The 12,971-nt window shown below is 45.4% G+C and overlaps 1 protein-coding gene across 2 annotated transcripts in view; it reads left to right on the forward strand.

Moving 5' to 3' along the window:
* Positions 1–1,207: 1,207 nt before the first annotated feature.
* TADA1 (transcriptional adaptor 1) overlaps positions 1,208–12,971 on the forward strand; it is a 310,842-nt gene continuing 299,078 nt past the window's right edge. For both annotated transcript variants that reach the window (XM_069641190.1, XM_069641191.1), the window contains exon 1: positions 1,208–1,381. In XM_069641190.1, coding sequence (XP_069497291.1) covers positions 1,308–1,381 — 74 coding nt within the window. In that variant the 5' untranslated portion in view covers positions 1,208–1,307. The remainder of the gene's footprint in view (positions 1,382–12,971) is intronic.

Below are 12,971 nucleotides of genomic sequence, written 5' to 3' on the forward strand. Positions count from 1 at the left end.
ACGTTTACAGACCTGCCTGTAAATACCAGTGCTTTTGTCCAATTCCTGCAAATAAAAGTACATTCTTATCCTATCTTATTCTCTATTAGATGGCTGCCTGATGCATCCAGCTCACTGTTTGTATAGTAATCCTATCTCACATGTAGCCTGATTGCTTTGGTATATCATACGTTTTACGTGTTACTGCATTTATTGTTATGCATTTACTCTCCCTCTATCCAGGTGTCCCAAATCAGGGGGTTACTACATTTTAGTACACGTCCCATGCAGAGAATTGTATAAGATTAACCACGTGTCACACTAGGAGATAATTATGAAAATTGGGCATGCATCACATCCAGACAGAATTATGGAGAATAGCATGTGTCACGTCTGGACAGAATTGTGGAGAATAGCATGCGTCACATCTTGACAGAATTGTGGAAAATAGCATGCGTCACATCTTGACATAGTTGTATAGAATAACATGCATCACATCTAGATAACTTTGGAGATTGGCATGTGCCACCCCTAGATAGAATTGTGGAGAATGGCGTGTGTCACATCTGGGCAGAACTGTGGAGATTAGCATACATCGAGATCGTGCTGCCACTAACCAACCCTACAAAACAAAAAAACACCTCTGTATACACCACTCAAACTCTGAACTAAACACAACCATACCTCTACAGCACAACAAACCACACAAAGTTCACTACATCGCAACACCAAAACAAAACCACATATAACCTTGCACAAAAGCAGATGACTGCTACCAACTGAAACATAAACCGAACTGAAGCTGCTAACAGCACATCACAGCTCTCTTGCACTTTCATCCCACTCAGTCCTACTAACTTTCCCTACCCTCTTGCTTTTCAGATCCGCCAGAGTACCAGGGGGCATGGTAGGTATAAATATTCTTTAACATAACATAAGATACTTAAAAGGTGTTGTTTCGACCTCAGGGCTAGGGCTCTCAAGCTTTCCTATTTCTCCCCTCACCCCCAACAAAAATCGAAAGGTTGGATCTACCCCCGTAAAAAATCTATAGTTGGCATCCAGGGATATCCAGATCAGCTGGACAGAGCACGGCCACAAGCGTGTCAAACAGCGTGCCCACAAATAGGATTTTTCATTTGCTTGCCTATCTCGATTAAAGTCGACTAGTATCGAAAACCTCTTCTCGCGCATGCGCGCTAAATTTTAAATAGCTTTGTCCACACGTTCGGAGCGGGCGGGCGCCTTTGTTTTTGTTTCTCCAATGATGGAATTACGTGGTTAAAAGAATTATTTTTCAAGAAAATAGCAAGCGGGCGGGCACAAAGATGGCGACTTTCGTGAGTGAGTTAGAAGCGGCCAAGAAGAGTCTTAGCGAGGCGCTGGGGGAGAACGTAAAACTGTAAGTGTGAGTTGAGTTTGTGTAGCATAGCATGACTGTAGCGCAATCCACCTCGCTTTCCCTTGACGTCCCGAATGTTGTGGAGCCCCGCCGCAGCCTGGGCCTAACCCCCAACCAAAGCCTCGGACTTGATTTGTGACTCTGCATGTAGTGGGAAGGGTGACGCAGGATCGCTACCGACCGCACGTAAACGTTCGTGTCTTTTTCCAAAACTGGATCTGTTTTCCCTCCATATGACTGGTTTTTATTGTTGCTATAGAAATATATTAATGTAATTTAAACAAACAAAAAAACACAAGTGTCGATGTTTTATATAAATCGCGTGTTTGTAATTGAAGATGCATTCATTGCCCCCAAAATATTTGGTTCGTTAAATGTATTTTTTGTAAGCGCAAGGAAATGCATATGGTTGGCCTGAGGTGGCTAGATGAGTGGGCGAAAATTGTTGTAACACTGATGATAGGAAGAGTTGTTGAATATAGAGGCTCATGATAGTTAAATTAATGGATGAGTGGGTGAATTTGGTTGCGTGTAAATGGATGGATACAATGGGAAATACGGTTGAATTAGTGGATGGTTGAGTAGGCAAATATTAGGTGCATGGGTGAATATGTTTGGATGAATTGGGGGGGCAAGCAGGGGTTGCTAGTTGACTGGGCATTCAATACGGTTGTCTGATTCGGCCAGAGAATGACCGCAAAGCTGCACTATAGTGGCATTTTTCTGTTTGGTGTGCCCCTGAATGTAATACTATAAACCGTGGTATTAAAAAATGTTCATACCGAACCCCTCTAAGAGTACACATATTGTTTCTGTGCCTGCCCACATATGGGGGTCGGAGGAACATGCTGGAGCGGACAGTAAGTGCTGCAATTGAACGCCGGCAAGAACTGCCTTCAACCCACAGGCCACCCAAGGTCCCAGGAGACACACCTGCCCTCCCCCTCCCCCTCCCCCCAGGTCCTCACAACTGCCCCACAAGTGTTCAGCCACCCTGCAGCACTGGCCTCCTAGGCCATGGCCATTAGCCTGCCAGTAAACAGCCTCACAGTGACACTGCAGTTCCAACTGAACTCTAAGCTCCATTAGCCTGCAAGAAAGCAGCCACCTGACAGTGCTGCAGCCAGCTGTGCACCCCATCACTGGCCAGGCACAAACCACAGGCTTACTAGAGAAGCACCCACCCTGCAGGGCAATTAAAGGCAGCGCACTTGTGAGCATGTGGACAAAACAGCCTAAAAACCACCAGGCACAACCAATTCACCCTGGGTGGGACAACACCCCCGCCAAGCACACGTGCCTCCCTGAGCACCCTTACGGTTGCATGAAACCACAACATGGTGCAAGACCCAACAGCAACGCTGCCCAGGCAACAGAACGAAAACACAGATACCAGCACGTGGTTTGATACCACACAGGGCTCTTTCATGAAGCCATTTGAGCCTTTTGGCCACTGTGCAGGGCTTCGCTGGGAGCAATGGGTCCAGCAATTCGAATTGAGCCTCAAAGCACGTGATCTCACCGTCGAAGAAAAGGACATTCCTTATGCTCAACCTCGGCACCATGTCTTTGAGACTTTTCAATGCACTCCTGAATTGTGGCACAGAAGACTACTATGAGACGGCGAAAGCTGTCAGCACGAGAAAATGGTGGTGCAGACACTTTCATGTATACATCCTGGGCCACCCTGTGAAAGTATTAATGACATAAAAACCTCTGGCTCAAATATTCAAAGGATCAGCGCCACAGCTCCCCCCCCCCCCCCGGAACAGGATGAAACGCTCGACGCTCCAACTACAGCAATTCGACCTTGAAGTGCAATGCCAAGCAGGGGCCGATCAGATTTTCTGTCACAACACCCCCAGACCTGCCACGGCAACTGAATGCGAAGCAGTCAAGAAAACAGAAGAGCACGTATGTCATACCATTGCCTGTGCCAAACCAAAGGCAATGAAGCTGGACGAAATAGTAGAAGAAACAGACAGAGAGAGACCCCTGCCTCCAAATGACCAAGGAAGCGATACTGGCGGCGAGTGGAAAACATTTGTCACCGCTGTTGCCCATTGAATGCACCAGGCTCAGGAGATGATTCCAGCCCTGTTTGGGATACGACATTAACTGTTTGTGTCTCTGGCAGGCCTGATCCTCAAGGGGTACCACATCATAATGCCCACCAGCCTTCGCGAGAGAGCTCTTCAGCTCGTTCATGGAGGGCACCAGGGGATCTTGAAGACACCAGCCTTTCTTAAATCACGAATGCTGCAGGTACAGCAGAATGTCATAGGCCTCGTGGAAACCTGTACAGCATGCTTAGCTACCCGCTGACCCATACCACCAGAGCCCATGGCCTGTCCACCAAGAAGTGAGTGCTGCTGGGACGCAGTGAGCAGAGACTTCTGCACAATCGCCAACAAAGCCTATCTCCTGGTATCTGTGGACAAATATACAAGGTACCCGGAGGTCGAGCCGGTCAACTCCACCGATGCAGCCTCTGTCACAACAGAGCTAGAGAAAATGTTTGCTCTCCCCATGGCATACGATCGTCGATAACAAGTGACAACGGTACCCCATTCACAAGCACGGATTTCCAACACTTCATGGACAACATTGGAATCCATCACCACCACATCACACTGTGCTGGCCCCGAGCCAACGGTCATGCAGAAAGATTTATGGCGTCCATCAATAAGTGCGTGAGGATCGCTAAGGACAAAAGACGACGTGGCTACCCGAACTATGCAGATTTCTATCGACAAACTCCTCACTCGGCTAGCCCCACGGCCCTGATGTTTGGGGAAACCCATCGAAGCAGGACTCACTTCACCACTCCTGGCAACCCCCACATGTGGACCTGGAGCAGATAGAACGAAGAAGGCAAGAACACAATGCATGGGAAGACCGCTCGTGAAGAGCTACACCAAGCAACCTCCAAGTAGGAGACACTGCATGCACTAGTGAAGAACCTTATGCCACATGGGAAGATGGCCCTCCCCTGGGCCATCACCCATCGAGAGCACAGGCTAGCCACGGCCATGCGAGGATCCAAAACTGTCACCAGGAATGTATCCCACTTCAAGCGGATACCACCCACCCTGTGGGAGGAATCCCAAGAAGACCGAACCCCCATGAGGGCCCGCCCTTTGTCAGCTGAACAAACGCCACCAGCAGGAGAACGGAGAGAAGCCCACAAACCCAGGAGACCCCAGCACCCAGGGAAAGGGAAAGGAGTCCAGCCAGATCAGCCACCTCACAAAGGTAGGATGGAGGACGATACTCACTCCGCAAATGGCTGGTACCCTCCACTCGACTCCAAGGGTACATCCTGAATGGCATCTAGGGACGCGTGTGAGCAGGAGCACACAACACTGGCGCCTCTGCGAACACAGCCAAAGACTACAGCAATGTTTGAAAAGTTTGTTTGTCCAAATTGGGGGGGCGAGGGGGCTGTGGTGTCCATGTGACACATGGTCTGACGTGGTCAGGATAGACCACATTTGCATAACCAAGATGAGCGAGAAAGCCTGCAGTCAGTCTCCGCTCAGACACTGTGACAACTGTGTTCATTGCGCTAGCGCGTAGCGTGCCCTGACTGTCCGTCCCTGCAGGCCCCGCCTCTGGCCCTCATCACACCAGGCTATAGCAGATTACCGACTGCTTATTTTGTCTATTAAAAGAAGTTGCCATAATCCTTTAAAAAAAAAAAAGCCATTAAAAACAGTCACTTAATCCCTTTTTAAAGAGTCTGGAACCCCCCTCTTCCCCCTAGACATCCATGGGAGGGGACAACAGTCGCCCAGTTTGAAGACCAATGATTTTAAAATGGATAACAACAATCCTTAACTATTTCGAAGTTGCATAAGGAATATTTGGCCCTGTTGTAACTGTTGATTGGACCAGACTGGCAAAAATATATAGACGGAAACAGTTGAAATTCAGGCCCAATATACAAGTTATTACATGGCACTCCAATTACACAGGTCACTGTGGAAATCAACAAGCAACAGTAGAAAACCAAAGGTGATGAGTCGAGAATGATAACAGCACCTTCATAAAGTACCCCATGCCCTATGTTGTAAGGATATTGGAAGTTAACAAGGTGGTCTGTGACCAAATAGAGGATTGAGCCTGAGGGTTGAGTTCCTTTGTAAGGTCACGGAACTCCGAGGTGACTTGCAATATCATTTTCGCGTATGATGAGGGATATTCTATTCCTCAAAATACATAGTCATTACCCTTCTACTTAGTGTAATGGAAGAGATTGTGCATTTGCTGATGCTTATCAATGTAGAATCGGGTTGGATTAAAAAAATAGCTAATATGTAGCTCCTAATGTGTTGCAGAAAAATAGTTTTAAAAGTTCAATAAAAAGCATCTAAAAAAGTTCATTTCGTCCTTTAAAATAAGTTACAGAATTTTGCTCTTGTTTGTTCAACTCCGGCATGTCACCATATACAGTTTACCATCCATAAACTGTTCCTTATTAATTAATAGTTGGAAAGTATCACATAAGCTATTTTAAAAGAAAGGAATTTTAAAAGATTGGCACGACTTTAATTAAGGGCTGCAATGACAGCTGTAATTCTGCTCTTTGCCAGCTAAAGCAGCAGGCATCCGTACATCACTACTGAATCATATTAACCGATAACCAAGTGTTTGTGTTTTCAATCTCTTATCACAGGCCCGTATTAATGACACAACTAGCCTGTAATAAGAACATTATTGCAGGCTCCCCTGTATTCCATTTTCTCTCCTCTCTCTCAGAAAATAGTGCGTCACAACGTTTTGTTCGCTGAAGTACGTTACAGAAGACCTAAGGCAAAGCATTGTTGCTTCCCAAACATGATATCCTACTGCACAAAATATGCAGCCATTACGTTTTACATGGCATTTTTATTGTACTCTCCCAATGAAAAATACACAGCACTGGCAGACTCACTTTTTTTCAAAGTTCTTGTTGTACAAGGTGCAAATGAATGCTCGTCTTTCATGAACTAACATAATAACTGTTTGTTAGCCAGACCGGAAATCGCAAGAATAGCATGAAATAACTAGTATATTTTATGTATTGGCTCACGCAGGTGTGGCATGGCATCTCTCATCACCATTTATGCAATCTCCTCACACATTTCTGGGCAAGGAACCGACAGTGAGGTAGTCAGAAACGGAATGTGTTTAAAAGAATAATATAACTTCAACAAATTTGGTCTCCAGCTTCTCACCATGGAGATCAATCCAAGGCTACCTATAACAAATCCCAAAATATTTTCAAAAACCAAATTGCCTGTTGTAGCTCACTATTGTCAGTCCACACAAGCACCCACTCTCGATTCAAACCGGCTTCTTATGAATGTTTTATTCTAAAGGATACTAGGCTTTATAATTATTATAAAACTTTCTTTAATCTCAGAAACACAACTCTACTTAAATACTAACGTTGCCGGTGCATTCATGTTTACTAGGAAACCCATCAAGCCACTTTGCATTATACTATTTTTCTCTCCAGTATCCAGTCCAATATGTTGTCAGCAAAAACTATTTGACTAATTACTTGAGTACATCCACTAATCAACGTGCACCTCCAGTTTATGTGTGATATAGTGAATGTATTAGCTATGTGTACAGGCCTTGCAAATTATTAAAAATCCCACTAGACCTGCAGGGCAAGTTCCTTAGTTCACGTATTCGACCTAAGAGAAATGCACTCGACCCAAGGTGACTGGTGACAAAATGTTAACCAGCGTTTTCGTAACATGGTTCATGTTGCCATAATCACACTTCATATTTGGTACACTGCTGCCAAGCATGCACAGTGAAACTTGCATTTGCCAGTTTATGCAAATGGTGTGCTTGCAGTAAATGCAAAATAATTTTCTAACGGCCCATACTTTCCAGCAAGGTTGAGTATCGGGCAAATGGAGCTCGCCCCCTTCATAAAAATTGCCCGTCATTGCTAGTGGGCTGGTAGATTTTTGCAAGCCCCGAGTGTAGGTCATTCAGTGTGAACAATGGTCAACTTATTGTGGCTCCTGCTGGTTTAAATTAAAAAATGGTCAGGGATTTGTTTACCCTGTACTGAGCGGGTTATAACTTTGCCCCACCATGGATGAATCTTACCAAACATTGCAAAACAAATATGTTATCCCCTCTGATTGATTCTGCGACGTTTGGTGAGCTTTCGTCCAGAGGGTGCAAAGTTATAGGGGGGGTGTACCAAAATGTGTGGTTTTCCTCATAGACTCAATGGAAAAAAAGTTTGTTCACGGCTACATCCCAAATCGCTGGACGTAAATTTGTTGTAAATCCGTCCAGTAGTTTTCGTTTTGTTTTTTAAACGGCTAAAAAGAAGATACAAAAAAATTGTCATATCTGAGATGGGTCTGCAGACCCACTTCCCTGATTGGTCCAGGGGCCATCGTGATGTCCACGGACCTCAGACGCGCCTGCTGTTTGGATGGTGAAAAACATGAGGTGCGTCAAAAACTTTCAAACAGTCGCCATGTTGGATTAGTTGGAATCTCCACAGAGATTGTTTCATTAGTTTAACAAGTACAATGTCTTTTTAAAAAATGTTTTTACTGCGATGTCTGCTCGGTGGCTGTCCGTGGATCCATTATGGTGGGCGTTTAAAAAAAAATATGACTCGCCTCACATTTTTAATTGACAATCATCCGCAGACATCACAGTGGACCCCGATTGGTCCAGGGGGTGTCCGTCGACTGAACCCAGATATCACACATTTTTGGGGACTTACTTTTTAGCAGTTTAAAAAAAAAATGGGACGGACTCTTGCCACGGTTTACCAGCAGGATGACCGTACTGATATATTGGATAAAGGTCCTCAAAAGGTTCCTATTTTGCCATCTACACTGCCTTAAAGAGTAGGTTAATAGCCACTTGGGAACTGCAGATACTAACCCTGCAGTGCGTAAAAACCTCTCTCGAAAATATAGATTCTTTTTTTTTTTTTTCTCCAACATCCCACTCCTGAAAGTTTTGGTAGTGCAGGCTGCTACCTTATTTTCTAGGGCTGCCGCCTACCCGAATATACCACATGGCCGGGATGCCAAAAAGTTTGATACATTGGCGAAGAGTTCTCTGCCAGTAGTATGGCATTAAAATCCATTAACTTACTTGTGCCCTGGCCAAATTTACCTTTACGCTATGGGATGTTATGGCTATGGAACATATCCCGGAAGAGGAGGAAAGGGATGGTTTCCTAAATATTAAGGATGGTAAGGGGGCCATGTGAGTCTTTGCAATCTGGTCTTGATTCTGCCAACAGTGTAAGCAGGGCTATGGCAGCCAGTACTAATGCATGCAGATTTGCATGACTGTGACTGACTTTGCACCTGATGTTCAATCAAGATTGTTGAATATGCCTGTCGACGGTTCCCATCTATGCGGAAGCAAAGTGGATGAAAGCTTGGAAAAACTCAAATCTTCCAAAGCAGCAGCAAAGTGGCTTGTTGCTAAGCCCATTCGACTCCAGTTTAGAGGGATCATTCCTTTCGTTCTTACTCATCTTTCAGAAGGACAAGGGGCCAGGCCAACCAAAGCAGCTAGAGAAGATTTCCTCAAGGTGGATGAGGTTGTGGTGGAAAGACCGCCAAACGGCAGCCTCCTTGCCATCAGCCACTACCACCGCTACTCCAAAACCACAGGACTGTTGAGGGGGCTGGGGGGTTTGGCTCACTGAGCATTTGGAAAAATGGTGGGGCAATACTTCCGATGCTTGGGCTTTGCAAACAGTAGCCCAGGGTTACAGCCTTCCCTTTGTTTTAAAAGGCCACCAGGGGGCCACTCACTCAATGTTTCAGACCCCCGTTCCTTCTGCAGGAGGTTTCCATCCTGCTGGAGAAAGGTGCTATAGAGCCGGTACCTGTAGCGGAAAGGAACCAGGGGTGATAATCCCCATACCTTTTGATCCCCAAGAAAGACAGAGGATTGAGACCCATTTTGATATATGATATGGCATTTATAACACGCTTATACACAAGTGTTTCAAGGCGCAAACTTGAAGGACTTGAGATACTTGAAGTTCCTCAGGAAGGACACATTCAAAATGGTTACTCTTTCTCTGATCCTGTAGGCCCTCCAGCTCCTGGATTGGATGGTATCTTTGGACCTTCAAGATGCTTACTTTCATGGGCCTATTCATCAAAAACACAAGAAGTATCTGAGGTTCGCAATTGGCAGTTCTCACTTTCAGTTTTGGTTTCTGCCATTTGGGCTCACCTCTGCCCGAGGGTTCACCAAGTTAATGGCGGTAGTGGCAGCACATCTCAAGGGGGGAGATTCACATCTACCCCTACCTGGACAATTGGCTGATCAGGGCCCGTTCTCCCGAACAGGTTCTGGAATATCTTAGTATAACCTGCCACTCTGTGCACCGGCTGGGCTTCTCACCCAATTTTAAGAAGTCCCAAATTATACCTTCTCAAAAGCTTCAATTCATTGGAGCTATCCTGGATGCTTTCTCAGTTAAAGCCTTGCCACCGTAGGTTAGGGCTCAAAGCATTCGGCTTATGGTCAGCCAGTTTCAGAATGGCCAATGTCTTCCGGCCTTCGATTTTCGGAGGTAGCTCTGCCTCCTGGTATACTGCATTTTCCTGGTGCGAAAGGCTCTTCTGAAAATGAGGTCTCTTCATTGAGCCCTCTGGACCCAATGGTCTCAGTTCTCTGGCAGAATGACTGACCTACTTGAAGACCCGAGAAAGGTCGCACATGATCTCCAGTGGGCCTGTGAGGAGAACGTAGTGAAAGGGGAACTTTTCTGGTAACCCTGGCCAGAGATGATGGTAGTTAAGGATGCTTCCCTAATGGGTTGGGGAACCCACGCCAACGATCTGACTATGGGCCTCATCATGGGTTGGGTGGAGCAGCAGAAATGCAGTGGTAACGCTATTACCGCTGCCTTGCGCTTCGCCCAATCCCTATTACCGTAGTGCTAATACCGCTGGCGGTAATAGCGTTGTTACTGCCCCATACGGTCTTTGGTCTCCATCGGAGTAGAAGCATCAACCTTTTGGAGTTGGGCAATCCTACTAGTGCTGAAGGCCTTTCTGCCTTCTGTATGGGGGAACAATGTCCTAATGACGGACAACACAGTGGCCATGTACTACCTCAACAATAGAGGAGGTCTAGGGTTACTATTACTGTGCAAAGAAGCAATGCAGCTCTGTTTTTGGGCACTGCAGGAAGGAATCTCTCTTGCTGCCGTTCACCCAGCCAGAGGGAACAACACTGAAGCGGGCGCTCTGAGCAGGCAGCGAACAGCCTCCCGCGAGTGGTAACTAGCTCAGGAAGTCCTCCAAGAGATCTTGGCCCTTTGGGCTACCCCTCATGTGGATCTGTTTGCCTTCAGTGTCAACCGGAAGAGCAACCTGTTCTGCTCCAGGGAATTTCCCCCAAAAGGAGCTCTGAAAGACGCATTTGTAGTGGACTGGGACTTTCCATTCATGTATGCATTTTCTCCAGTCCCCATCATTCCTCACGTCATCGGGAGGTTGAGGAAGTTTGGGACGTCCATGATCCTGATTGCTCTGGGTTGGGCTTGGAGGATGTGGTACCCATTTTTAACAGAAGGGCAATATTGGTACTATTTAACAGTGGGTGTCCTAATAGTCTAATTTGCACACAAGGGTGCATTCATTTTCTAACCAACAGTGACAATCAATGTCTCATGGTTCCCAACATTCCCAGCAACAACAAATTTCAATAAGACTTTTTTTTACGGTGTGTATGTATGTCCCAAACCTCTTAAATAAAATTAATTTTCTAATTTTTCGTGCTAGAGGGTAATTATATTTCCTCAAATCTTAATACAGTGACAAAAACAACATTGGAAGAGCACAGACTGTCTCGTGCTCCTCTAAGCAATCATATACGTAAAGTTCATATACAATAACATACAGTACATTCCGAGCCAAACAGTGCATAAAGGATGGGAACAAAAACAAATAAATACAATCCACACACGTTGTTTCATCCCAGAATTACATAAAGAGGCATACATTTATACATGTACATAGCATATACAGTTTGTAACTGTTTGCATGTGTATGGGCCTTTTTATATGCAGTGCTACCTCTACATTTTAGGTGTAGCTGTGACCCATATGTTCCTGTGGTTCTATACTCCTGGTGCGTTTCTTAAACATTTTTAAATGGGTAAGTGTCCAATTTATTTTTTTGGTTCGTGATTGATAAAAAGGTCACATGTCTGTCTGCCCTCCGTCTTCCCGAAAGGGAGGACTTGTTCTCGCAAGTGGGAGGGTGCATTCTTCACCCAGAGATCAGGACTCCCAACCTTCACACCTGGTTTCTGAAAGGTTGAGATGCAAAGATTGGGACCTTCCGGAAGACGTAATGGAAGTGTTGATTTCGGCTCGAAGACCAGCAATAAAGTTTCTGTACCACTGCCATTGGAAAAAGCAGCAGGTGCAGTGCTAAAAATGTGGATACTTTTGTTTGCAATACAACACCAGTGGTGTCTTTTCTACTTCATTTAGCTCATCGGGGGCTTCAGGTTGCTACTGTAAAATGCTATATGACAGCACTATATATTTTTAAGTGCTTGCAGGAGCGGGGACCGTATTTAAAGATCCCTATTCTAATCCACTTTTTTAAAGGACATACTAATGTTTTTCCACCAGTCCCATTCATTATATCAGTTTGGCGCCTGACCATTGTGCTAAAATACCTCATGGGGGCTACGTTTGAGCCCATCATTCATGTCCTCAACGGATGTTGACTCTCAAAACTGTTCTTAATGGCCATTACATCGGCGTATAGAGTCAGTGAATTGCAGTCCCCCTCGTGTAAACCTCCTTTTACCACCTTTTCAAAGGAGAAGGTTGTTTTGAGAGCCCGTCCAAGGTGGTTTCTGAATTTCATCTATCCCAAATGATTGATTCCCACCTACCTGCCACAGCATCCCTCCAAGGTGTCTTGATCCTAAGAGAGCCTTGAGATTTTACTTCTCCGGGCTAGCAAAGCTTGGGCAAGATGACCTGCATTTAAAAAAAAAAAAAAAAAGTTGGTCATAAGCTAGGACTGGCTCAGACCAAACAAACCTTATCCTGCTGGATTCCACTTTGTATATCAGAGTGCTGCAATTTAGCGGGTAAAGACGTCCCTGTGGGTTTACAGGCACACTCAACTAGGGGTGTGGCCACTTCGTCTTTACTGAAAGTAGTGCAGGTACAGGACTTCTGTGCTGCTGCCCCTTGGTCCTCTCTGCATACTTTTACAAAATATTACTGCCTGGAATCTGATAAGTACATCATACTGATGGAGAAATACGTGGGAGGACACATTCCATTCGAAGTGCGGTGTGCAAGTAGTGTAGTCTCGCTCGTCGGGCTTTTCATGCTACTAGGAGTCTTCCAAGTCTGACTCCTTAATTAGGTTCTTAAGCTCCAAAGAAGGCTGGCCAGCCAACTCCCCAATAGGAACCCTTTGAGATGTTTCCTGCTAATATAGTGTCTTTTAGTAAAAGAGAATCATTTTTTCATGGTTGAGCAGCAGAATACATTTTCGACCCGAGTTCCGATCATGCTATAGTTACTTGGGAACATTAAGCAAACCAG

This window comes from Ambystoma mexicanum, chromosome 1q (genome assembly GCF_040938575.1).
Source record: "Ambystoma mexicanum isolate Mex_15411 chromosome 1q, UKY_AmexF1_1, whole genome shotgun sequence".
NCBI classification, from domain to species: domain Eukaryota; kingdom Metazoa; phylum Chordata; class Amphibia; order Caudata; family Ambystomatidae; genus Ambystoma; species Ambystoma mexicanum.